Source organism: Podarcis filfolensis (genome assembly GCF_964270895.1).
Source record: "Podarcis filfolensis genome assembly, chromosome: 12".
NCBI lineage: Eukaryota > Metazoa > Chordata > Lepidosauria > Squamata > Lacertidae > Podarcis > Podarcis filfolensis.
The window spans coordinates 57,828,604-57,854,959 of NC_139614.1; the positions used below are offsets into that span (position 1 = coordinate 57,828,604).

The following is a 26,356-nucleotide window of genomic DNA, read 5'->3' on the forward strand; positions in this document are numbered from 1 at the left end:
CTGCATAGTTTCATCGGCCAGGCCGCTTTTGTAGGTATCTTATCATCCTTCCAAAGGGACACGGGTGGTGCTGTGGGTTAAACCACAGAGCCTAGGACTTGCCAATCAGAAGGTCAGTGGTTCGAATCCCCGCGACGGGGTGAGCTCCTGTTGCTCGGTCCCTGCTCCTGCCAACCTAGCAGTTCGAAAGCACAAAGTGCAAGTAGATAAATAGGTACCACTCCGGTGGGAAGGTAAACGGCGTTTCCGTGTGCTGCTCTGGTTCGCCAGAAGAGGCTTAGTAAGCTGTACGCCGGCTACCTCGGCCAATAAAGCAAGATGAGCGCCGCAACCCCAGAGCCAGCCATGACTGGACCCAATGGTCAGGGGTCCCTTTACCTTTTTATCATCCTTCCAACTCTGGGCAAGCATTCTTGCAGCAGTAGTAGCCTACATGGACAGTCTTTTGTGCAGTTTTGTGTCAGGTGGGTAGGTTCTTGAGGATGTGATAGAGGAGGACATTTATCAAATGAAGTGAAAGTATATCAGATTAAAACATTATTTTCCATTTTACAGTAGGTTTTATTTCGAAAAATAAAATTGTATAGATTATTGTTTATATTTTGAACTAGATATTTATGGGCGCACCAAAATCTTTCAAGTGCTGAGGGACTCCAAAAGTATTGATCCCGCCCTGCATCTCCTCCAAGGCCAGCGGCAAGGGACGGGCTGGCTCTCAGGCTCTCCAGTAAGGGATGCGGCCCTGGGCAGCAAATAGCTCCTTGGACGTGCCAAGGAGCTGGGAGAAGCAGGTACCAAACGGAGCACTGCTGCTTGGAGCCTCCTTCGGTCCCGGGAGTCACCCCCCTTCCAGGTGGGCCCTGCGCTCTTCTGCAGGTGGGCCAGCCGGCCCCTTCCCTGTTCCCTCGTTTCTATGGGAACTGGCCGGGACAATCGGGGGTGGGGCCTCTCCGCCTTTCGCCTGCGAGAAACTCGGCGCCCGGGAGGCAGAGGGGGCAGCATGGCGAGCAGGTGTGGCTTCTCGGGGGTAACTTGCAGCAGCCGCGCTCGCTGAGCCCTCCGCTCGGCCGTCTCCGGGCCGGTCCGAGGAAGCCCCTCTGGGCATGCGGGGATTCGGAGCCGCTCCCGGGGCGCGCGCTTGCCTTTAGGCGACGGGGCGCGCCCAGAGCTGGCTTGAGCGGCGCTGGCAAATCTGCAAAGGGGGTCGGGAGCACCGGGGGCGGCTACGGAGCAGCTGCTGGGGTGGCTGGAGGAGGGAGGGGGCGCCAGGGGCGCGTGGAAGGGGAGGCGTCCGGTGTTCAGGAGCCCGAACACCCACCCGCCCCGCGCGCCATACAGTTCTGCCTGGTCAGATCTGAGTCCCAGGTTTTGCCTGTTCGCGAGGGAAGTGGGGCCCTCCATTACTCCGGCATCAATGGGGGAAGGGGAGGGTTAGACTAGATGGCCCTTGGGGTCCCTTCCAGTTCCACCCTTCTCTTCTATGATTCCATGAGCATCTGATCTCGCCATGGACGGCTTCCCTCCTGCCGTTTGGATTAGCCCAGGGGCGCCCCTTCCCCCGAGGGCGGGGCTGGGTGGTTCCAATTCCCTTGGCCCCGGCCAGCCCGAGGCCTTTCTCGACGGCGGCCGCCCCTTCCTTGGCCAATTTGCCCCTCACAGGGCCGGATTTATGTCAGATGGGGCCCTAAGCTCCTGAAGGTAATGGGGCCTTTTATATGTCCAACTGTCCTTTGTCAGCAACAAATTGTCGCTGTTCTTTTGTGTTGAATATATGCCATGCAACCTGTCCATGCAGAATGTAGGCACCCTATATATTGAAATGAGCAAACCAGGGGTATTTGAAGGAGCAGGCGGGGGCCCTTACTTACATCATAGGAGCCAACACAACACAAAACACTGTTGCTGGATGTAGGTTTTATTTTATTTGTTTTTTATCTTATATTTTGGAAATGTACATCCAGTTTTTCCCCCCTTTAATTTTTTGTGGGGCTGCCAAGAGAGTGCGGCCCTAAACTATGGCTTATTTAGCTTAAACGTAAATCCGGCACTGGCCCCCTCAGCAAATGAAGGCAACCTCCTTGCTGCGCGTTCCTGGCCTTCCCAGAGCCGCCGGAGCCCCGAGGGGCGGCCTGGGCTGCGGTGCGGACTGGGGACGCGGCTCTCCCTCCCTCCCGCAGCACGTTCGGGAAACTGTGGCAGGAGTCCCGGGTGGCCCTGAAGGAGCTTCTGGCGCAGGAGCTGCCGGCGCAGCCGACGAAGCCGGAGCGGAACCGGGCGGTGTTCTTCCACACGGTGGCCACTCTCTACCTGCGCTACATTCAGACGGCGCGGCGCCTCGAGGTTTGCTACGACCAGATGGTGCAGCCGCAGAAGCGCCTGGTGCTGCGGCCTCTGCTGGAGGGCGTGCTGGGCCGCATCCTGGAGCTCAAGCAGGAGCTCGTGGAGCTGGACCTGTCCGAGTACCACTACATGGACCAAGTGCTGGAGGAGCTCAAGCTGACGCCGGTCAGTCCCGGGCTGGCAGCGGGTGGGGGGGACGGAGTGCGCGGGGAGAGATCCTGTGGGGTTCGTCCTTGCCCTCCTTCCAGGGGCCCCATAAGAAAGGCCCCTGCTCTGCTCTCCTAGACTAGGCCTGAAAGGAAGAGCCTCGAAGGAGCCCCCCGAGGGCTGGCCGAATCTCAGGCTGCCTTTCGCGAAAAGTAGGCGAGGTTCTGGTCCTCGTGGTTTAGGCCGGGAAGGGCTAGGAGAGCGGGAGAAGGTGGTCTGGAGGGAGGGAGGGTTTCTCAAGAAGGGGTGGCGGGAGAAAGGGGTGCCTCGAGCGCAGCGGCATCCGGGGAGACGGTTTGCGCAGGCTGGCTAAGGGGAGCTGGTCGCCTCCGCTCGGGACCCTTCCTGCCGTCCGCGGTGCCACCGGTGGCAACAGGGGGAAGGGACCGCTCCGTGCAGCCCACCCCCGAAGGCGGGACGCTCCCTCAGCGGAGTCTGGCGTGGCGCTGACCTTGATGCCATTTCTGTGCCAGGAAAAGCCTTGTTTCTCGAGGCCGTTTAAATCTTCCGTAAGCTGCTTTTAAAGTGATTAAAGCTGGATTTAATTCGGCTTTTACGCTGCTCATTTATATGTATCCCGGCGTTTCGTGGCCTTCTTTCCGGGCTCTGTTGCCATTTTAACCCTTTGTCAGCGGCCGAAAAGCAGGGTAGAAATCAAGTAACCGAAACCGCAGCCCGCGTTTGCACAACGTGGGGCTCGTTTGGACGAGCCACCTCCAGGGTCCAGCCAGCCTGGGACTCCGCGGAAGAGGGGCGCCACCAACCCCCTCCCGCCCCCATCTCCCCCCTCTTTGCAGGCGGACATGGAGGTCCCCATTCCCAAGTACTTTCTCCACGAGCGCGCCAAGATCCTCCAGGACCGCCAGGACCTGTTGACCGGGCTCATGAGTCAAATGGGGCCCACCAAGAGTCAAGTGGGGTCCACCGTGAGTGCCCCCTCCCTGGGAACCGGCCTCTGATCGGGCGAAGGGCTCCTCCTGGCGCTGCCCGGTGCCAGGCTGGGCTTGGACCCGAGGGGGAGGGGAGGGCGGGTCTGCATGTTCTTCCTGGGGGGCGCATGGCGCAGGGCCCAGACCGCGGGAGCTTTCTGCGCTCGCTCACGCCCTGCCCGGCCGGGATCCTTGCCCTCCGGTTCCTGGAGGAGCGCGGCGTGGCGGCCAGCGGCACCCGACGGCGCCCTGCGCTGGGGCCCCGTCTGAAAAGGGCTGCCCCGTTCCCCCAGCCTCCGCGGCCCAGCATGCCGCGGGAGGAGGCGGTGCGGCTGATCCAGATGGCCGAGCGGATGCGCCAAGGCCGCCTGCGCGCGCGCTTCATGTGGGAGATCCGGAGGGACGAGGAGCGCGAGAGGAAGGTGCGCGAGAGCGGCTTCTGTGAGCCCAACCGAGACGTGGCCGCCATCACCATCCAGAAGGTGAGGGGGGGCCTTGCCTCCAGGGAGGAGCAGGAGGGGGGCTGTTCCCCACGCCAGCTCGCCAGGGTCTTTGGCCCCTAGGACCACAAGGCGAAAAACGCCCGCTCTGGTTGGAGGCTGGGACGGGGTGGCCTTTCGAGGCGAGGGGGCGCAGACTTCCCTCTTCCCCAGCCCAAAGAGACAGGACTAGCCTCTCCTGCTTACTCCGCCGCTATCGAGCGGCGACTCAAGGCGCTGTCGCCGTCGGGGTGTGGTGCTTATGTTGACACCAGCTTAATCAGAAGGCCGAAGTCATGAATGTAGCCGAGGGACGTGCATTGATCCTCTAAACGCACGTCGTCCCAAAGCTTTGCCTTCCGCCCGCCGACATGTTGTAGAAAGGCGCCTTGCGGGCCTTTTTTGGGCGCGATGTTGCGCTGAGCCACGGCGAGGCGGGGGTCCTCATGGGGGAGCCGAGAGTCAAACTGTGGGGCGCCTCATTGAACTGAGTTGTTCTTCGAAGTGGGCTTTTGTAGGCTCGTGGTTGCCCCCCACCTCACGCCCCACGAGCCTGGACGGATGACCTCCTTGGTCAGTGCGGAGCGCAGTCCCGGGTGTGTCCCGATTCACGTCCCCTCTTCCTCTTCCTCCAGATCTGGAAAGGGTGCGTGCAGCGACGACTCATCAAACTATCCCGGCAGATGGAGATGGTTTTCCTTGGCATGGTGAGCGCGCGCCACGCCTCCGGTGCCGGACTCTCGCCCTTGGCGCTACGGCCCTCCCGCCCCTTTCTCCAAGCACCGCTGTCCGGCCGGCCGGCTTGGAGGGCGCGGCCCTGACGGGGATGGACGAAGGGTCGCCACTGGGACCGCCTTCCCTTCCCGCCGGGGCCAGCTCGGCTCGTTCGCCGGGAGCGGCTTAGCCGAAGCACCGCTGGAGGGTTTCGTGGGCCGCCTCGGGGATGGCGCGGGCCTGGCGCAGGAGGGGAGGGACGGAGGGAGGGCGCGCGGCCTTGCTAACCCCGCGCTTCTCGCCCTGGCGCGGCCCGGGCAGCCCAAGGCGCGTCCGTCTCCTGCGCCAAGCGGGGGTCTCTCCGTGTCCCCCCCGTCCCGTTTCCGCCGGGGCTCTTCCCGCCTCCTCCCCCCCATTAGCGAGTGTTTAGTTCAGCGTTTTAAATAATTGTGTCCTCGGAATGATATTTAAAATCCATTTGGGGGGCAATGAGGCGGGAAAGTGCCTGGGCGCCGCGGCCGCTGCCGGGCAAGGAGGCGCCGCGCGCGCATATTACAAACTCATTACGGGGTAATTTACACGGCCGCGCTCGGCGCCCGCCTCCCATCTCGCCTAATGGCCTCGCCTGTGCCGTCGCATCTCTCCCTCCCTCCGGCTCGGCGTGGGGCTGGCGGGGGGGGGGAGGGAGAGGGAAGGTCGCCCCCCCAGCTGCTCACTGCCCACCCCGCGCAGGAACTGGAGCCGGAGCTGGCGGGCCCCACGCCGGCCATGATCCGGGCGCAGCTGGGCGAGGAGCTGCGCCGCATGCGCCAGGCGGACTACGAGGCCGAGTACCAAGTGGCGCTCGACAACATCCGCGACACCATCTATGAAGTGGAGGGGCCCAGCATGTGCGAGGCGCTCAAGGACCAGCTGCGCCAGTGGTTCATCGAGTGCCGGTGAGCAGCAGAGAGAGGGCAGGGCAGCCCCGGAGAGCCTCGAGGGGCCCCGGGAAACAGCGGGAGGCGCTTCGGGTCCAAGGCTGCACTGAGCCTGTTAGTGCCAGTACGAACAGTGGAAACCTGCAAGCAAAACATGAGCAGGAGAGGCAGTCTGTAGCCATTTCTAGCTCTCTAATCTAATCCTTTTTTAAAGCCATCCATCATCATAATAATAATAATAATAATAATAATAATAATAATAATAATCCCTTCTGACTGGATTGTTCCAGCCACTCTGGGCAGCTTCCAACTGTTAACGGAGAAATCTGAGGGCTCCCTTGGACAAAAAACAAGGACACCAGCCAGGAATACCAGAGCGAAACAGCAGCCAGTAGGCTTGGTCTTGATTGAAGACAGTTGCGATAGGACTCCCACCTGCCACCAGGTGGAACAAGATGGAAGCCCCAAACAAAAGAGAACCCAAACTTTTATTAGCTGCTAATCCCCATGTTACACCCCCCCCCAAACTACATCACTCATACATCACTAATACATCATGAAAGGGGAGGTCTGGTGGCAGTAATCTGAGCATCCTGGACCCTGCCCCATGGTTCTCCTTGCCCTCCACCAAACACCCATCAAGTGTAACAAAAGAGATATTTACATTTCCCTGTTTCCCAGCCAAGTTAATCCCACCCTTTTGTCTTCATCTGGGTTTGTTATTTCTGGAATGGCTACCTGTCTGGCACTCAGGTATCAGGATGCCAGGGATTATCACTCAGGCAGAGGGGCTGCTGAGTAGCTGAGCTCACATGTCTATATGAATTTCTGAAGTTTTCCCAGTGAGACAGTACATAGATAACATTTATCAGTGAATAAATTTATCAGCAGAGGCCCTTTGAATAGATAGGAAGAAACTGTGATGAAGTGTTTTGTGGGGACAAGTCACAAAAGTGATGGTGCTGATTCTGGTAGTGGGCTGCATGTTCATGATATCTGTTGGAGGGCATCCCCCCTAACCTATACATAAATTCCTGCAACAGAACATACATAAAAACAATAAAACCAGAAACCTTAAAAAGCTTCCCTGTGCAGTGCTGCCTTCAGATGTCTTCTAAAAGTCATCTCCTTGCCAGTGGATGGGAGGGCGTTCCACAGGGTGGGGGCCACTACGGAGAAGGCCCTTTGGTGGCCATAGGTGCTGGTAGTTCCATAAGGGCTATCTCTTACCTGTCCTAAATCTCCCCAGCGGTAGCCCCCCTCTTGCAAAGGACGAGCTGGTTGGCTCCTCTCAGCGGACCATTGATGCTCACCCCCCCCCATTCTGCCTCCCACAGCGACCTGGTCGGCTCCTTCCCCGACTACCCTGATGAGCAGATGGGGGGCTGCACTGTCCTCTTTGCTCAGAAGACCCCTGAAGAGGTATTGGATGGAAGGGCTGAAGAGGGGAGGGGCTTGCAGTGCCCCTCTGCCTTAAGGAGGAGCCTCCTGGAGGCTGCCACCCCCCCTAAGATACCCTCACTCCCCCCCAAGTCCATTCCTCTTGGAGTCACACGGATTCCCCCCGCAGGTGCAGAATGAGCTGGAGCTGGCAGAGCTGAAGGCAGAAAGCAAGAAGAAGGAGAAGAAGAAGGAGGAGAAAGACAAAGGGGAGAAGGAGAAAGGGAAGGAGAAAGGGAAGGAAAAGGAAAAAGGGAAGGAGAAAAAGAAAGCGGTGAGGAGTGTGTGTGGGGGTTCCCTGCCCTGGCTGAACTCTTGGAGTCCATCTGCTCCCTGGGAGGCCACAGCCCAGCCCACCTGTGCAGGGATGGGGTGGGGACACCTTAGAGGTCTGCTAACATGCTGGGTTTGAGGTTCTCCTCAGGAGGAAGACGAAGGCCTGCTGCTCCACCCCTCCAAGTTCCTGCCAACCATCAACCAGGGCTACCTGCGCTACACAGGTGAGGCAGGGCAGAGGGGAGCCCAGTGTGGGAAGGAGGGGGTTGCAAGCAGGGGCTCTTGGGACACTTTGACAGGCAGAGCTGCCAGCAGTGGGTCAATGTAGGGTCCATTGCATGGGGGGGGGGGGAGAAGGAGCCCACACAGTGCCAGATTAAACCTTGTGGAGGCCCCTAGGCAGTCAACATCTCAGGGCCCCCCTTGCAAATTATCTCCAAATACGCGCTTGATTTTACCAACCAACAATTGGATTATACAAAACAAACAGTATCTGTTGTGATCCTTTGTCTTGGGGCCCCTAAAAGGCGGGGGCCCACAGCTGGTGCCTACTCTGCCTATTTGTAATCTGGCTCTGAGCCCATGCCATGAGGACAAGCGGGCATCGTGGACACTCTAGGAGCTCCACACCCAGCCCAGAGTGGCAGAGCACCCCACTCCAGACATCATGGCTAGGTGTTGGGCCAATCACAAGACCCCTGCATTGTTGGGGGTTGGACTAATTGACCCTTAGGGGCTCCTTCCAAATCTGCAGTTCCACCACTGAGCCCCAGATGTCCCCCCACGGTGCCTTCTATCCCAGACCTCCTGTCCTCAAGTGGGCACTGACCTGCAAGCTGGGCAGGGCTGCTGGGCGCAGCGAGGGCTGGGGGTGGGCAGCATGGGAACATCAGCACTGCCTGCCCCCCCCCCCCAGGCTGCTGGAGTGACCAGGATGAGGTCATCAACTTTGAGCAGCGCTACCAGGAGGACCTGATCAAGGTGGATAAGCGGAAGGAGGTGGAGGAGGAGATTCGGCTGCAGGTGGGTGCCCAGGTGGAGGGGCAGGCCTCGTCCTCAAAATTCCAGGGGCCACAGAAGCTGGGCCCCTGCAGCCCTTTCCTGAGGCCCCTCCCCTCCTCTCCCTTCCCCGCTCAGGTGGATGAGCTGATGCGACAGGAGCTTCAGCAGCTCAAGCTGGCCATCGACCAGGAAGTAGCGAGGCCGGTCAAGGCCAAGGCCAAGGCCAAGAAGAGTGCCAAGGTCAGTGCAGGGGGGACGGAGAAGCCTTTTATCCAAGGAGCATCCCCTGGGGGGACAATGAAGGAGGAGCTTGTCCTTTCTGCCCCCCATTCACCTGCCCAAAGCTGCAGAACAACTTTCTCTGACTTTTTTTTTGGGAGCAGAAAAAGGGGAAGAAAGGGAAAAAGGAGAAGGACCTGACACCAGATAGGTAGGTCCCCCTCTCTTCCTCCCCCCACCCCCCGTTCCTCCTAGCTATGCTGAAGAAAAGCATGTGTGGCTCCTGGGTTGGGGGGAGGTGGTGCTGGGGGCACAGGCCTGCTACGTAAATTCCAAGGAGCAGGGGTGTGCCTGTGGGATGTGAAACACAAGAGCAGTCAAGTACAACATTTCTAGAGTGAACATGTTTACACATGGGGAGGAATGTTTGTCCAGCCAGCAGGTAAACTTCCTGTTTCCTTCTGGGTTGGGACAGACTTCCTCTGCTTGTGACTAGAGGTGGGTGTGGCCTCACTTGTGCAGGTAACAACAAAAGCACAGGGCAGGGCAGCCATCTCTCTCTCTCTTTGACTACCTGCATCGAAGAAACAACGTCCGCTTAGCCAAAGATGCTCTCTTGGCCAAGAGAGAACAAAGGGACTGTCTTCTTATGAGATAGATTCCAAGTGTATGTTACTTCATTAAGCTAAGTCTGCCTTCTGGGATCCTATTGTGAACAGAATGATGTGTGAGTAAACCTTTTTATACTTTTATAGAAGACTGTGTCGTGTTTTATCTTTTATGAGGGAATAAGGGGGAAATTCCAGAACAGTTATTATATTTTTTTTTTTTTTTAAATAATTTTTATTACGTTTCTTTTCATAATTTTGACAATTCAATACAATACAGAAAAACCCAAATACAAGAAACAATTTTTGATTTTTTTAACAAAAAAGAAAACCATTGGACTTCCCCACACCTTCCAGATCTGCGTTCTTTGTAGTAGCAATATCAGCAATTTGTTACCTTATTTCAAACCTTGTTGGAACTTTCCATTATTATGTACCCATATTCAGTATATTGTATCTTAACTTTGTTACCTTTTAAAATAAACATAAAATGTTTGATTCACATTGACTTCTTTTCTCATTTGTCATTAATTTTACCATTTGCTTAATCATATTTGCTAAAGCGTAACCTTTCCAAAAACATGCACTGTCTTAAAGTTCATACAGCTTATAGTATTTTTGCAAATAGTCTTTAAATTTTTTCCAATCCGCCTCGACTGATTCTTCATCCAAATCTCGGATTCTGCCGGTCATTTCAGCTAGTTCCATATAGTCCATCAACTGCGTCTGCCATTCCTCCAACGTGGGTAAATCTTGTGTCTTCCAATTCTTTGCGATGAGTATTCTTGCTGCTGTGGTAGCATACATAAACAAAGTTCTATCTTTCTTTGACACTTTCTGGTCTACCATGCCCAGCAGGAAGGCCTCTGGTTTCTTGGGAAAGGTATACTTAAATACCTTTTTCAGTTCATTGTAAATCATTTCCCAGAAGGCCTTCACTTTTGGGCAGGTCCACCAGAGATGAAAAAATGTCCCTTCTGCCTCCTTACATTTCCAACATTTGTTATCAGACAGGTGATATATCTTAGCTAGCTTGACTGGGGTCATGTACCACCGGTATAACATTTTCATAATATTTTCTTTCAGGGCACTACATGCCGTGAATTTTATCCCGTTGTTCCATAACCTTTCCCAGTCTTCAAACATAATGTTATGTCCGACATCCTGTGCCCATTTTATCATGGCAGATTTAACTGTCTCATCCTGTGTATTCCACTTAAGCAGCAAGTTGTACATTCTCGATAATACCTTAGTTTTTGGTTCTAACAATTCTGTCTCCAATTTCGATTTTTCCACTTGGAAACCAACTTTTTTATCCAATTTAAAAACCTCTTGAATTTGAGCATAGTGTAACCAATCTCGCACCTTATTTTTTAGTTTATCCTTACTCTGCAGTTTCCAGTTGTCTCCAATTTTTTCGATTATTTCCCAATATTTCGGCCAATAGGCCTCCATATTGGGTCTTTTTCGAGCCTTGGCCTCCACTGGTGATAGCCACCTCGGGGTTTTACTCTCTAATAAGTCCTTATATTTCATCCAGACTGCAAAAATTGATTTTCTGACAATATGATTTTTGAACAGTTTATGAACCTTAACCTTGTCGTACCATAGATATGCATGCCAACCAAAAGCATTATCAAACCCTTCCAGATCCAGGACATCAGTGTTTTCTAACAAAAACCAATCTTTCAACCAGCAGAAGGCTGCAGATTCATAATATAACCTCAAGTCCGGCAGGGCAAACCCTCCTCTTTCTTTCGAGTCGGTTAGTATTTTAAACTTTATTCGAGGCTTTTTGCCCTGCCAGACAAACCCAGATATATCCTTCTGCCATTTTCCAAAACATTCCACTCTGTCCACGATCTGTAGGGTCTGAAACAAAAATAACATTTTCGGCAATACATTCATCTTTATAGCTGCTATTCGACCCAACAAGGAAAGTTTCAATCTTGACCAAATTTCTAAGTCCTTCTTAATTTCCGACCAACATTTTTCATAATTGTCTTTAAATAAGTTCAAATTTTTGGAAGACAAATAGATCCCTAGGTATTTCACCTTTTTAACCACATTTAATTCTGTTTCTCTCTGAAACCCCTCTGTTTCTGTAGATGTCAAGTTTTTGGCCAAAACCTTAGTCTTTTGTTTGTTCAACTTAAATCCTGCAACCCGACCAAACTCATGAATAAGTTCTAAAACTCTTTTTGTACTGGGTTCTGGCTCCTGTAATGTCAAAACTAAGTCATCTGCAAAAGCTTTCAGTTTATATTGTTTCACTCCGACCTCTATCCCTTGTACCAACCGGTCCTCCCTAATCATGTTCAATAGCACCTCCAGGACTGAAATGAATAAAAGAGGGGATAGAGGGCACCCTTGTCGTGTCCCTTTTTCAATTTTAAATTCCTCCGTCACCACATTGTTCACTATTAATTTAGCTTTCTGTTCTGAATAGATTGCTTCTATTCCATTTTCAAACCCCCGTCCCACTCCCATCCCTTCCAAATTTTTCTTCATAAACTTCCAAGATATATTATCAAATGCTTTCTCCGCATCAATGAAGATTAAAACCGCCCTTGTGTTCCTATTGGTTTGCAATAGTTCCAAAATGTCAATGATGTTTCTGGTATTTCCATATAAATGTCTACCAGGGAGAAAGCCAGCTTGGTCCTTGTGAATTACTTCATTTAAGACCTTTTTAAGTCTGCTTGCTAAAATGTCTGCAAATATTTTGTAATCCACATTCAGGAGTGAGATGGGACGGTAGTTCTTAAGCTGGGTCTTTTCAGATTCTAGCTTGGGTATCAATGTGATGAATGCTTCTTTCCACGTTTCCGGTGCCCTCTTCCCCTCCATGATCTGGTTGCATACCTCCATCAAAGGCTGTGTCAAGTAGTCCTTCAAAGTCTTGTAGTATTTGGAGGTAAGCCCATCCGGGCCTGGAGATTTGCCAAGTTGCATATTCTGAATGGCACCTTCAATTTCCTGTTGAGTTATTTTACAATTCAAGATTGATCTTTTATCTTGGGTTATTTTTGGTAGTCCATTTATCCTTAAAAATTGATCTATCTCCAACTCTTTCTGAGGCCCTTGTGCATAAAGTTCTTTGAAGTATCTGTGGAAGCACTTCCTGATTTCTTCTGGTTTCTGAACCATTCTTCCTTCAATCTCTAGATTTGTCACTGTATTTAACTTTTGTCTTTTTTTCAGCTGCCAAGCTAGCAGCTTTCCACATTTGTTTGCTGATTCAAACGATCTTTGCTTCATCTGTTTGATTTTCCATTCGATCTCTTGATTTATCAGTTTAGAGTATTGTGCTTGATGGAATTTGATTTCTCTCAGCACTTCCTTTGACTTGGGATTGGTTCTCAGTTTCTTCTCACCTTGATATATTTTCTCCAATATTTTATCCTTCTTTCCATTCCAGAGCTTTTTCTTGATTGTATTTTGTTGTATCAGAAACCCTCTCATAACGGCTTTACTTGCGTCCCAGATCATTCTTTTTTCAACTGTAGTGTTCAGGTTGATTTCAAAATAGTCCTTTAACGTTTTTTGGGCCTTTTTCACAATCTCTTGATCTCTTAATAAGGTGTCATTCATTCTCCATCTGAAGGAACCGGTTTGGGTAAGTCTAAGTTCTAGTTTCAAAGCATTGTGGTCGGAGCATGTTTTTGGGCAGATTTCCACCTTTCTAGTCTTGGGTGCCAGCCCTCTAGATGTCCAGATTTGGTCGATCCTTGTCCATGACAGGTGGGCCTCAGAGAAGAAAGTTCCTTCTTTACCTAGGGGGTCTTTTGTCCTCCATATATCAATCAGATCCAAATTGTCAATCAGTTCAAAGAAAGTTTTAGGCAGTCTGCCATCTGATGTTAAGTTTTGATTTTGAGACTTATCCATATGTGTAGATACCACTCCATTCATGTCTCCCATCATTATGATGTTGTTGTAGTCCATATAGTCCAGCATGGTCTCATGCAGCTTCTTAAAAAATTCTGATTTCCCGTCATTTGGCGCATATATTCCTAATATCAAAATTTTTTCTCCTTGTGTCTGGATTTCAATCGCCAAGATTCTTCCTTGCTCATCTTTAAATACAAATTTTGGTGCCAGGCTCTCCTTGGCATATATCACCACGCCTCTTTTCTTAACCTTGTCTGATGAAATAAATTCTTGGCCTAGTCTTTTGTTAACTAAGACTTTTCTGTGAAGCCTGGTCACATGGGTTTCTTGTAAACAAATAATGTCCAATTGTTCTTTCTTCAATATGTGAAATATTTTCCTTCTTTTTTCCGGAGAATTTCCGCCATTTATATTCCAACTAAGTAGCTGCAGAGACATCCTGTACTGTTTTGTTACACCTAGAGTGGTGTATCTTCTGGTCCCGAGGGTGTAGGGCCTGCTCCGCCTCCAGGCGGAATCCCAACTTGTGGTAGAGGACAAAGTGCTGCTGCTTCTTTTTGGAGATCTTCACCGTGATCGTGCAGGAACTTTTGTAAATCCTCTGGTGTTTTTATCTTTACCTTCTTCTGCTTGTAAGTAAATGATAACCCTTGTGGAAACTCCCACCTATAACGAATTGTATTGATTCTCAGCAGTCTTGCCAGTTCTGAATAAGTGGTTCTCAAGTCCAATAACTGTTTTGGGATGTCTCGGTAAATTTCCACCCTTTTATCTTGTATCACCAATGTATTTGCGAAATGTAGGCCTAATATTTTGTCTCTCTCTTCCCTTGATCTCAAAATTATCAAACAATCTCTGGGTCTGTCCTTCCTTACCAATCTTCCCAGCCGAAAAGCTGACACTATTTTAAAGTCAGTTTCTTCCTTAATGCCCCAGAATTTTGAAAATTCTGTTGTCAAAAATCCAATTAAATCTTCTTGTTCAATTTCTGGGATTGCTCTTAATCTGAGGTTATTCTCACGATTTTTCAATTCCACCATCGAGAGGTAGGCTTGTTGTTCACCAATTTGTTTATGCAAAGGTTTAACTTCACCTCTAACTTCCTCGACCTCTTTTCTAGCTGCCGTTGCAATTTGAACAGCTTCCCCAGCCAAATTACGGTTTTCTTGTGTAGCTCCTTGCAATTTTTCAATTGCTTGTGTATGCTGGGAAACCTGATCTGTCAATTTCTGGATCGAAGATGTAGCTTGGTCAATTTTTGATGATTGGTTGTCAACCTTTTGATTTAAAGCTGCCAACTGCTCCAAGATTTGTTTCAGAACTCCCTCAGATGCTCCTGCTGCCATATCTTCCTCTGCTGGAATTTTAGACTTTTCGGCTTCTGCCTTTTGTACGCCCAGCACAGCTGGAACTGATGATCTGCGTCCCTGAGTCAAAGTTGTTTGTACAAGCTGTGCCTGCTTTTTTTCCTTTTCCTTCTCCTTAGCTTCCTTGGCTTTGGCTGCTCTTGTCTTTCCTGTACCACTCATCAGTCAATGTTCAAGGTCAAATTGTTATTGTCCCATGGGAAAGACAGATCCAATTTAAAAACAATCCAGTGAGAGAGAGTAAACATAAAAAGCTGTTCCCAGGCCTTATATTCCCAAAATCCTCTAGGGGGAGTACCACCAAAGTTTCAAAAAGAAGAAGGCAACTTTTCCGCCATTAAAGTCCCCTGTATGTTAAAAAACAGAAATGCAATAGTCCCAAATGGTAATAAACAAGTCCTGCAGAGTACTTTAAACTTTTAACAAAGTTTCAAAAAGGTGCCTACAATTTGTATCCAGTCCAGCTTGTTAAAGCTCAAAAGCTCAAGGGTATCCATACGTCTGTAAAAGTTTGTAACAATTTGTAACAGTTCCGCAGTTAAACAGTTTCCCCTCCAGCAGCCCGACGATTTGGAATTTAGCTTTGAATGATCTTACTGGGGAGGATCGCTCCAATTTTCCTTTTAAAAAATTGCTCACAAATAAGTCTATCTTTTCTCGTTAACAGTCACTTCTGAAAGTGCATGAAAGTCCCTCTTTAAAACATCCCTTTTCAGCCGCTTTTCGCTTCTCTGATCCCTTGCTTTGATCTTGTAAGCAGCTCCGGGAGGCGGACTTCCTTTTTAACGTCTCCCGGTTACAGCCAAAATTTTTTTCAAGAATTTACTGCCGAATTTAACGTCCTTACTCACGGGTTTGTTGTTTCAGTCGAATCTTTAAAGGAAGAAAGGTCGGCGCTCATCTGCAACAGCTGCGCGGCTTCACTCCCGCAGAAAGAGCGATGAACTCACAGCACCGCTACCCCTCTTTCACTCCGGAGCCCCTTACGGGGTTCCTTTCGCGATTTCGGGGTCGCTCCAGGTGCCCGCCGAGTCCCACGGCCACGAGCTCACTCTGCTCGTGGTTTTTCTTGATGGGTCGTCGCTGTGCCGCAGCGAAACGACCCTTTCCTGCGGAGCCCCTCTTCAGACTAGAAGAGGACCGCCATTACAGTTTCGCGCCGCCTCCGGAAGTCTCCAGAACAGTTATTATAGAGGCTTTAGTGAACCCGAGCAAATGCATCCGCTGCAAGTTTAAAAAGGGGGATGTTAGTCTGCTAAATTGTGAATTTGTTTACACAAGTTGGAAACACTATAACCAGACAATATATCCTCTCCTGCATCCCTGAACATTCCCACACCAGGCGGAGGGTCTTCTCGGTGGTGGCACATGCGCCCGCTCTGTGGAACACCCTCCCAGCAGATGTCTAGGAGATGAGTAACTATACACCTTTAGAAGACATCTGAAGGCAGCCCTGTATCAGGAAGTTTTTAATGCTTGACATTTCATTATGTTTTTATATGTGCTGGAAGCCGTCCAGAGTGGTTGGGGAAACCCAGCCAGATGGGAAGTGTATAAATAATAAAACTAAATAAAAATAATAATAATAATAATATATTGCTGGGGGAACCCCCACCCAGCCCCCCCAGCCCTGGCTGAGCCTTGCCTCCCTCCCCTCTGTCCCTCAGGACCCTCGAATCACTCTATGAGGAGCTTGTGCGTGAGGGCATCATTAAGAAGCCACAGAAGGTGCATCTGGCCGATTACACAGGTGAGTCATCTTACCTTCCACCCTGTCTTTATTTCTCCATGGAACTCAAGGTGGCATCCATGGTTTTCCCTCTCTGCCTTTAATCCTCACAACTGTGGGATGTGAAACACAAGAGCAGTCAAGTACAACATTCCTAGAGTGAACATGTTTACACATGGGGAGGAATGTTTGTCCAGCCAGCAGGTAAACTTCCTGTTTCCTTCTGGGCTGGGACAGACTTCCTCTGCATGTGATGAGAGGTGGGTGTGGCCTCACCTGTGCAGGTAATGATAAAAGCACAGGGCAGGGCAGCCATCTCTCTCTTTTTGACTACATGCATCGAAGAAGCAACGTCCGCTTAGCCAAAGATGCTCTCTTGGCCTCCAGCCTCCAGGTACAGTGGTACCTCGGGTTACATATGCTTCAGGTTACATATGCTTCAAGTTACAGACTCCACTAACCCAGAAATAGTACCTCAGGTTAAGAACTTTGCTTCAGGATGAGAACAGAAATCGTGCTCCGGCGGCGGCAGGAGGCCCTATTAGCTAAAGTGCTGCTTCAGGTTAAGAACAGTTTCAGGTTAAGAACGGACCTCTGGAATGAATTAAGTACTTAACCCGAGGTACCACTGTATATGTTACTTTTCTAACTAAGTCTGCCTTCTGGGATCCGACTGTGAACAGAATGTGAGTAAACTTTTTTTATACTTTTGTAGAAGACTGTGTCGTGTCTTATATTTTATGAGGGAATAAGGGGAAAACACCAGAACAGTTATTATAGAGGCTTTAGCGAGCCTGAGCAAATGCATTCGCTGCAAGTTTAAAAAGGGGAATGTTACTCTGCTAAATTGCGAAACTTGATAACACAAGTTGGAAAAGCTATAATCAAAAAAATATATCCTCTCCTGCATCCTTGAACATTCCCACAACAACAACCCTGTGAGGTAGGTTAGTTCAAGAGGCAGCAAGCCACCCAAGGTCTCCCAGGGAGCTTCATGGCCAAGGGGGATTTGAACCCTGGTCTCTCCCAGGTCCTAGTCCCACACTCTAACCCAGGCATAGGCAAACTCGGCCCTCCAGATGTTTTGGGACTACAACTCCTATCATCCCTAGCTAACAGGACCAGTGGTCAGGGATGATGGGAATTGTAGTCTCAAAACATCTGGAGGGCCGAGTTTGCCTTTGCCTGCTCTAACCACTACACCATCTCTTGAACATCTCTTGATACAACAGAGCAGCTCCTCCTCCTCCTCCTCCTCTCCTTTCCTCTGCTGCCATTTCTTCGGTTGGACTCCCTCTGGGGGGATATGAGCAAAATCCCCTTTACTCCACCTCAGCCATGGAATGTGTGCCACTGGGCACGTACAGAGAACCGTTGCTCACAATCTGCCATAGAGTGGTAGGGCTGGAAGGAACCTCCTGGGGGGCTGCTGGGTCCAACCACCACCAACGCAAATAGCGGGCCCTGTTTGCCTGACCACGATTGTCCCCACAAACCAACCTGCCAGAGAAGGGAGGGGACTGACAATTAATCCAGAATGTGGCAGCTGGACTGGGGACTGGGAGCGGCCGCTGAGACCATATAACACTGGTCCTGAAAGACCTACATTGGCTCCCAGGACGTTTCCGAGTACAATTCAAAGTGTAGGTGTTGACCTTGAAAGCCCTCAGCCCTGTATACCTGAAGGAGCGTCTCCACCTCCATCGTTCTGCCCGGACACTGAGGTCCAGCTCCGAGGGCCTTCTGGCAGTTCCCTCACTGCAAGAAGTGAGGTTACAGGGAACCAGACAGAGGGCCTTCTCAGTGGTGGCACCCGCCCTGTGGAACGCCCTCCTTTCAGATGTCAAAGAAATAAGCAACTATCTGACTTTTAGAAGACATCTGAAGGCAGCCCTGTTTAGGGAAGTTTTTAATGTTTGATGTTTTACTATGCTTTTATATATGCTGTAAGCCACCCAGAGTGGCTGGGACAACCCAGTCAGATGCGTGGGGTACACAGCATATTATATTATTATTGTTGTTGTTGTTGTTGTTGTTATTGTTAGACATTGGCTGAGGGCCTGTTCCTCTTGCCTCCCCTTTTCCACACCAGGTGACTTCTGCTACCTGGGCACCTACCTCCGCCAGCAGGAGATCGAGCCAATCCCCTCCACTTTGGACGTGCGCCAGAACATTGCCCTGTATGCTGTCCTGCGTCTGGGTAGGGCAGCAGCCAGTCCCCCATCCCATAATGTGCCCTGGGTGTTGCTTCCAGACCGTTGCCCTGGGTCCTGCCCTCTTTCTCTGGGTGTGGAGACCCCCTTTCTTGCCTCCCCCCACAGGCTCTCAGGCTGTGCATGAGATGGCCCCCCTGGTGAAGTCCCTCCTCCTGGCCGGTCCAGGGGGGACTGGGAAGAAGATGCTGGTCCACGCCGTGTGCACAGAGACAGGCGCCAACCTTTTTGACCTCTCCCCAAGGAACCTGGTTGGGAAGTACCCAGGCAAGGCCGGCCTTCAGATGATGATCCACCTGGTGTTCAAGGTATGGTCTGGCAGGGAGAGGGCAAGCTCCAGCAGAGGCGGTTTTAGGGAACGGGAATGGGTCATCAAATTACGGCATCACACAGGGCGCTGGGGAAATCTGAGAGTCCAAAGTCCTCCGCTGGATCCTGGCATTGTAGCTGGCAAGGGTCGCTATAGGGCTGGCTGGAAGGAAGAAGGGGAGCAAGGAAGATTTATTTATTTATCTCATAAAACCTATACACTGCTTGATAGGTGTTTGTTTTTTCAAAAAACACACCTCATGTGGAAATGTTGTGGATAGTAGGAGAGGATATATTGATATATTGATTAAATATTATCCTTCTTCACGCAACGCTGATGATCTAGTAGCAGGGCACGTTCCCTTGTACATAGCAGGAAGCGAGTTGATGGATTCGTTGGAATAAGTTGAGCAATCCAGTCTGGCTTGTCCAGATTGGATTGTTCCTGGTAACATTCCCCTTTAGTTCCCTCTTAAAAACAATACAGTGGTACCTCGGGTTACAAACACCTCGGGTTACAAACACTTCGGGTTACAAACTCCGCTAACTCGGAAGTAGTACCTTGGGTTAAGAAGTTTACCTCAGGATGAGAACAGAAATTGAGTGGGGCAGCACAGTGGCAGCGGGAGGCCCCATTAGCTAAAGTGGTACCTCAGGTTTGTGGGAATGTTCAGGGATGCAGGAGAGGATATATTGTTTGATTATAGCCTTTCCAACTTGTGTTAACAGTTTAGCAGAGTAACATTCCCCTTTTTAAACTCACAGCGGATGCCTTTGCTCAGGTTCGCTAAAGCCTCGATAATAACTGTTCTGGTATTTTCCCCTTATTCCCTCATAAAAGATAAGACATGACACAGTCTTCTAGAAAAGTATAAAAAAGGTTTACTCACATTCTGTTCACAATCAGATCCCAGAAGGCAGACTTAGCTTAGAAAAGTAACATACAACTGGAAACTATCTCATAAGGAGACAGTCCCTTTGTCCTCTCTTGGCTGGAGGCCAAGAGAGCATCTTTGGCTAAGCAGATGTTGTTTCTTCGATGCATGTAGTCAAAAAGAGAGAGATGTCTGCCCTGCCCTGTGCTTTTGTCGTTACCTGCACAGGTGAGGCCACACCCACCTCTAGTCACATGCAGAGGAAGTCTGTCCCAGCCCAGAAGGAAACAGGAAGTTTAACTGCTGACTGGACAAACATTCCTCCCCTTGTGTAAACATGTTCACTCTAGGATTGTTGTACTTGACTGCTCTTGTGTTTCACATCCCACAAGGTTAAGAATGGTTTCAGGTTAAGAAGGGACCTCCGGAATGAATTAAGTTTGTAACCAGAGGTACCACTGTAATGATACGACAGTCTTCTTTTAAAAGTAATGGTAAAGTTTACTTGCATTCAGGTCACAGTATTGTCCTGAAGGCAGGCTTTAACTGGTAGTTACAGGTACCTGTGTAGAGAAAAGAAGTCTGAGGTGGGCCTGAGACTTTTTACCTTGTGGTTTCCATCCTCTGTAAGGATGAGCCATGTGCTGGTGGCTAAGAGCCAGCAGAAGATGGCAAAAGAGCAGCAAAAGAGGAAGATGATTAGTCCTTTTGTAGGGTCTCCCCGGGTCACGCCCACCTACCTGGTCACACGGGGAGGATGCTCCAGAGCAGGTGTGACAGGAAGTCCTCCTGGCTGGAGCAACATTTCCCTGTGTGCGCACTCTAGGAAGACGTGGGTGGTGCTGTGGGTTAAACCACAGAGCCTAGGGCTTTCCGATCAGAAGGTCGGTGGTTCGAATCCCCATGACGGGTGAACTCCCGTTCCTCGGTCCCTGCTCCTGCCAACCTAGCAGTTTGAAAGCACATCAAAGTGCAAGTAGATAAATAGGTACCACTCCGGCAGGAAGGTAAACGGCATTTCCGTGCGCTGCTCTGGTTCGCCAGAAGCAGCTTAGTCATGCTGGCCACATGACCCGGAAGCTGTACGCCGGCTCCCTTGGCCAATAAAGCGAGATGAGCGCCGCAACCCCAGAGTCGGCCACGACTGGACCTAATGGTCAGGGGCCCCTTTACCTTTACCTTTTACACTCTAGGAAACAGGAAATGTTGTGTTTGACTGCTTCAGTGAATGATACATCCCACACCTCAAAAGGGTTCACAAAAAGCTGAGCCTCAGCCCCTTCACCTGCCCCTCTAGCAAAACACAAATGGTTGCTTTTGGCTGCAGCAAAGACCCACACAACCCTCCTCCATCTGGTCAACTTCTAAACGGAGTCTTGGCAGTGGTGGTGCCCCAGTGCTCTGCTGTGGCCTTCCTCTCTGGACACGGAGCGATGCAGCAGTAGTTTGGGAGCAGCTGCACCAACCCCACCCCCAGCCTCACTTTGCAGACCTTCTGGTCCGAAAGGTGGGGGCCACTTTCCAGCATCTGCCCACAGTTCTTTTCTGTGCCCCATGTACTGCAGGTGGCCCGTCTGCTGCAGCCATCCGTCATCTGGGTGGGGGACACAGAGAAGACCTTTTACAAGAAGGTCCCCAAAGAGGAGAAGGAGGTGAGTGAGGTGGGAGGAGATGCCCAGAGGGTGACCGGGGGAAGGGGGGTTGAACAGCCTTGACAATAATAGCCTTGATGTCCAATAACTTGGAAAAAAGCAGGTTGAAGCTGTCTGGGGGCCACCCCAATCTGCTTCCCTGGGGGAGAGGCTCACTGCCATCTTTCTCCCTGGCCTGGGGCTGATGGGGTGGCTGCTGCCCCACAGCACGACCCCAAGCGGCTGAAGAAGGACCTGCCCAAGGCGTTGAACCTGCTGAAGGCTGAGGACCGCGTCCTCCTGATGGGAACGTCCAACCAGCCCTACCTGGCGGACATCAAGGGCCTCTGCAAGACCTATGAGAGGATCCTCCTCATCCACCGGCCAGACTATGCCTCACGCTACGGTGAGGAGAGGGGCTTGGGCTGGTTTGGGGGCACAGGATGTGTTTTGGGAAGGATCCAAACACTCAGCCGGTCTCCGGGAGGCAGTAGCTGTGTCAAATTCTGGGAACAAATCCTGAACTGCTGGGATGTTGTTTCTTCCTGCCTTGATTGACCTTTGGGGTGGAAAATGACCCCCAAGCAGGATCTTTCATGGGGCTTAAGGACCCCACTAAGGAGGACAGAGGGTAGAGGATGCAAGTCATGGGTGGCCGTGGTCTTGTGAATCATGGACCTGTCATTGCACAGCCGCCCCTTCAGGTCAGGGAAGTTCAGGGAAGTTTTAATGTGTGACATTTTGATGTATTTTTAATCTTTGTCGGAAGCTGCCCAGAGTGGCTGGGGAGGCCCAACCAGATGGGTCACCCTTGCTGATTCCAGTATCCTTCTGGTCAGAGCTTCCAGAACAGTTCAGCCAAGCCACCTGCAGCCGTTTTCGGTTTATATGTTTCGTAAAATATATACACTGCCTGATAGTTTAAAGAAACATCAAAGAGGTAGATAGGATACTAGAAAACATTGCATGAAACTATCAAGGAGTTCTGCTTGCTGCATCAGTCCAGGCACCGGGGGGCTGAGGCCGCGAGACAGAAGGGGGCCTGACAGACCCCCTTGCCCCCTTTCCCCAGTGACGTGGAAGCGGCTGGTTGAGAGGCACGGCGGGGTCGTCACCAGCACCCTGGACCTCAGTGCGCTGGCGAAGGTGTCGGATGGCTACAGCCAGGGCAGCATGAGTGAGGCGGTGAAGTCCGTGCTGAGTGAGAGGCGCCTCCTGCAGCTCCCCAAAAGGCCGCTGAACGCCGGGGAGCTCCTGCAGATGCTGGCCAGGGCAGACCCCATCTACCCCGCGGAAGAGGCCATGCTCAGGGTGCGTAGCCTGTCCTGCCCCCGCCCCTAGGTGGCCTCTGGCTGACCTCGCCCTGAGGCTCCGGGAGAGAAACCCACCAGCCTCTTCCCGTCCCCTTGGGCTGGGGGTGGCCAGGCAGGCCCCGTCCCCCCAGTGGAAAAGGGGTCTGAGCTCGGAGCTCAGACATGCAGATGTTCTCACGTTGCTGGCAGAGCGGGGAAAGAGAAGGGAGGAATAAAAAGAGGGGGAGCCCAGGCAGGTAGGAGAATATATAGCTCTGCACCCCCCCCCCCGTCAGGGCAAAGTGGGGGTGTCTCTCACAGAGCTCTCTCTAGCAAGTTTACAGGGAAACACTATGAGCTTCAGCGCCTATCTAGCAAAACAAGACTTGTTGCTGTGACTGCATTTTAAACACAGGAGCCAACTCCTAGGGGCTGAGGGGTCTTCACGCACCCCAATGAAATAATTGAGGGGGCCAGGATCCCCCAAAGTTGATGGGCATTGTCATTCAAATGGTGTGCATGCACCGTGTCATGTGATTATATGGGGCAGGGCTTATCTCTCCCCCCCCCCACAATATTTTATTCAAATTGGCACCCCTGATTTTAAATATCCCACAAGCATTGGGCCTGAAACACAGAAACATGGAATTGGATGAAATATTTATTGCTAAAAGCTATAAGCTATAAGCCGTCACAATTGGTCGCAATGCCTAAAATACAAATATTTAATTTAAAACAGCAACAGCAGCAAAGCAAATGCAGAGAAATGTGAAAATCACACCTGCATAACTTACTGAGCACTCCGCATCTCACACTCCCCATCATGATTCTTGCCTTGGTGCCTAGCGCTCAACTTACTTGCAGCCAAGGCAAATTTTGGAACCTGTGGAGTAATAAATATGTTATTGCCAGCCAGCAAAACAGAGATTTGCTCAAGGCGAGGTTGGCTGGAGAGAGAGAGCAAAGGATGTAATCGCGGAATTTTTGTCTGGGCGCAGTGCTGTCCAAACGTTTTTCAAAGAGGGCCAGATTTGATGAAGTGAAGGGCCATGGGGGCCGACCAAAGCTGTTGACCTTTTTTTAAATTGTTGAGCTTTTTTTAGTAAACTGCCACAGGGGCCAGATTAAACCGACTGGTGGGCCAGATTAGACCCCCCAAATGGACTTTGGACATGCCTGGGGCATAACAAATAGTGGTGTAGAGTTGGAAGGGACCCTGAGGGTCATCTAGCTCAACCCCCGCAAGGCAGGAATATGCAGCTGGGATCGAACCTGCAGCCTTGGCCTTAGCAGCACCAGCCTCTAACCCACTGAGCTATTGTTCCTCCTGCTCTTTCTCTGAGCCCCGCCTTCCTCCACGCCTTTGGGCAGGGTCCCTCTCCTGAAAGTCTCCCGCCTTCTGGACCTCCTCCTGCAGGATTGGTACAGCAAGACCCCCCTGGGCAAGAAGAAGATGTTGGCGGAACAGGAGAAGCTCAGGGCAGCCGATGCGAAAGACAAGAAGAAGAAGAAGAAGAAGAAATAATGAGGGGGAGGGGAGGGGAGGGGGGAAGCAGACGCTTTGCAGCTGCAGCATAAATGAGTTACGTGCAAAGGCTGGCATGGCGCACGTGTGTGGGGAAGTGGGTGTCTGTAACCCCTAAGTGTGCTCCCAGGAATCATGGAATTGTGGCACTGGAAGGGTCCCCCAAGCGCATCTAGTCCAACACCTGTAATGCAGGAATCTCAACTGAAGGATCCACGACAGGTGGCCATCCAGCCTCTGCTTAAAAACCTCCCAAGGCAGACAGTGTGCGCAGGGGTTATGGGAGACACGTATGGGTGCAGGATGAGGCCTGGACAACCTCAGCCCACAGGAGGACTGGCTTGCTTCTGGGCAGGTGGGCTTCATGGTCCAAAGTGGTGAACCGGGCCTACTGACCACAAGGGGTCCTGGGGGCCAAGGGGCGTCAGTTCAGGGAGCTTGAGGGACAGGGGCTGCCCTACACCGGGAGGTCAGGTCTGATGCATCTCCCTGGCCTTGGGCCTCTCCAGAGTTAGGCCTGAAGGACCCCAGGGCTGGAGCTGCTCTGCATCCTTGCTCAGGCCAGACTGATTCGGAAGCTACGTGAAATAGCGCTGGTCAGCCCCTGCCCCCCTCCCGGGAGAGTGATCTGGGGCTGACCCTTGAGCCACATCCAGCCCCTGACCTAGTTTGGGGACCTTCCAATTCCATCAATTAAATGGGGAGTCAGGCACAGGGCAATCGCAAATCAGCCTGAATCTGCCCCACTCTGTGCTCTGGAATCTGGCTGGATCCAGTGCACAGCCTAAGCATTTAGCCATCTCCTGGGGGCTGGGGAGGCACCAGTCTTGTTCTCTGAGAAATTGGCTCTGCAGGGGGGAAGTGGCAAAACTGCCTGGGGGTTGACGTACTGTGTATTGTGATGCCGTTTGGGGTCAAGCAGGGCTCTTAAGCAGTGGGGGGGGCTGCCTACAGAGAGCAGGTCCTCCTCCTCAAGTAGAACATAGAATCTCAGAACGGTAGAGCTGGAAGGGACCTTGAGGGTCATCTAGTCCAGCCCCCTGCAATGCAGGACTCTCTTGCCCAGTGTGGGGCTTGAGATTCAGAGTCTCATGCCCTACTTGGAGCAAGCCAGAAGGCGAGCGGCTCTTGACTTTACTTGTCGCAGCCGCATGCAGAGAGAAGCTATAATTATAGACTGAGAAAACAACCAAGTTGCTTGTTGCAGTGTGGTGTAGTGGTTAGAGCGTTGGACTAGGGCATAGGAGAGAGCAGGGATCAAATCCCGCACTAAAACATGAAGCTCACTGGCTGACCCTGAGTGAGTCACTGCCTCTCAGCCTAACCTACCTCACAGGGTTGTTGTGGGGGTTAAATGAGGAGGGGGAGATCCCTGAGTGCCACCTTCAGGTCCCTGGAGGGAAAGGTGGGATAGAAATGTAATAACCCAATGCGGAGAGGGAAGTTTCTGGGACTAGCCTAACCAGCTGATCTGGTGGCCCTGAGAGACAGATATAGAGAGAAGGAGGGTCAGCCTACAAGGTTGAAGATACGGGGATTATCTCGAGGCCCCTAACTCTCTCTTAACATGCCTCTTTTGCAAAATGAGTCGCACTCAAACTGCCAGCCTCTCTCCCCCAGGCTGGAGAAGCAGTTGTGTCACTTTTCAAAAAGGGAGCCTGAAATGTTGGGGGAACTTTTGAGGAAAGTGCAGCACTGCTAGTGGAATGAAAGGGGGGTGGACTTGGGAGTGTGTTAAAGGGCACCAGCCGAAGCACCTGCCAAAAAACTTTGCAGAATTGTCCTGCCTGGAGCTCTGGGTGTCCTCTTGCTTCAATCTATTGTGTGTGCTTGATTGGAAATAAAAGACATGGATGTCCTTAAATAGAACATAGACTCAGTGGTTTCCTTTTGTATCTGAGGACCGCCCCCCCCCTCGGCAGAAGGAGATGGCAGGTCCCTAAGCAGGTAGTAGTGATGATATAATAATAATAATAATAATAATAATAATAATAATAATAATAATAATATATTTACTTCCTTGACATCTGATGGGAGGGTGTTCCACAGGGTGGGCGCCACCACCAAGAAGGCCCTCTGCCTGGTTCCCTGTAGCTTTGCTTCTCGCAATGAGGGAACCGCCAGAAGGCCCTCAGAGCTGGACTTCCATGTCTGGGCCGAATGATGGGGACAGAGACACTCCTTCAGGTATACTGGGCTGAGGCCATTTAGGGCTTTAAAGCTCAACATCACTTTGAATTGTGCTTGTAAACGTACTGGGAGCCAATGTAGGTCTTTCAAGACCAGTGTTATATGGTCTCGGTGGCCACTCCCAGTCATCAGTCTGGCTGCCGCATTCTGGGTTAGTTGTAGTTTCTGGGTCACCTTCAAAGGTAGCCCCACGTAGA

The 26,356-nt window shown here is 51.2% G+C and overlaps 2 protein-coding genes and 1 long non-coding RNA gene across 5 annotated transcripts in view; 2 read left to right on the forward strand and 1 right to left on the reverse strand.

Moving 5' to 3' along the window:
- The window catches only part of LOC310745974 (uncharacterized protein), a 618,230-nt gene that overhangs the window by 264,735 nt on the left and 327,139 nt on the right, over positions 1 to 26,356 (reverse strand). The window lies entirely within an intron of this gene.
- Positions 1 to 26,356, forward strand: part of LOC310746292 — a 284,046-nt gene that overhangs the window by 121,997 nt on the left and 135,693 nt on the right. The gene's annotated exons all lie outside the window — the stretch shown is intronic.
- On the forward strand, positions 926 to 25,838 carry DRC11L (dynein regulatory complex subunit 11 like). Of its 3 annotated transcripts, XM_083579474.1 has the most exons (19): positions 927 to 1,011; positions 2,178 to 2,505; positions 3,345 to 3,473; positions 3,770 to 3,958; positions 4,591 to 4,662; positions 5,402 to 5,607; positions 6,927 to 7,011; positions 7,160 to 7,303; positions 7,454 to 7,529; positions 8,222 to 8,328; positions 8,443 to 8,547; positions 8,691 to 8,737; positions 16,063 to 16,145; positions 18,217 to 18,324; positions 18,446 to 18,645; positions 21,087 to 21,173; positions 21,381 to 21,558; positions 22,225 to 22,463; positions 23,862 to 25,838. In XM_083579474.1, the coding sequence occupies exons 1-19, from the start codon at positions 1,001 to 1,003 to the stop codon at positions 23,967 to 23,969; spliced, it is 2,502 nt and encodes an 833-aa protein (XP_083435600.1). In that variant the 5' UTR covers positions 927 to 1,000; the 3' UTR covers positions 23,970 to 25,838. The 3 variants fall into 3 exon arrangements, with proteins under 3 accessions (XP_083435602.1, XP_083435601.1, XP_083435600.1); XM_083579476.1 differs by lacking the exon at positions 22,225 to 22,463 and having other exon boundaries at positions 926 to 1,011; XM_083579475.1 differs by lacking the exon at positions 18,217 to 18,324 and having other exon boundaries at positions 926 to 1,011.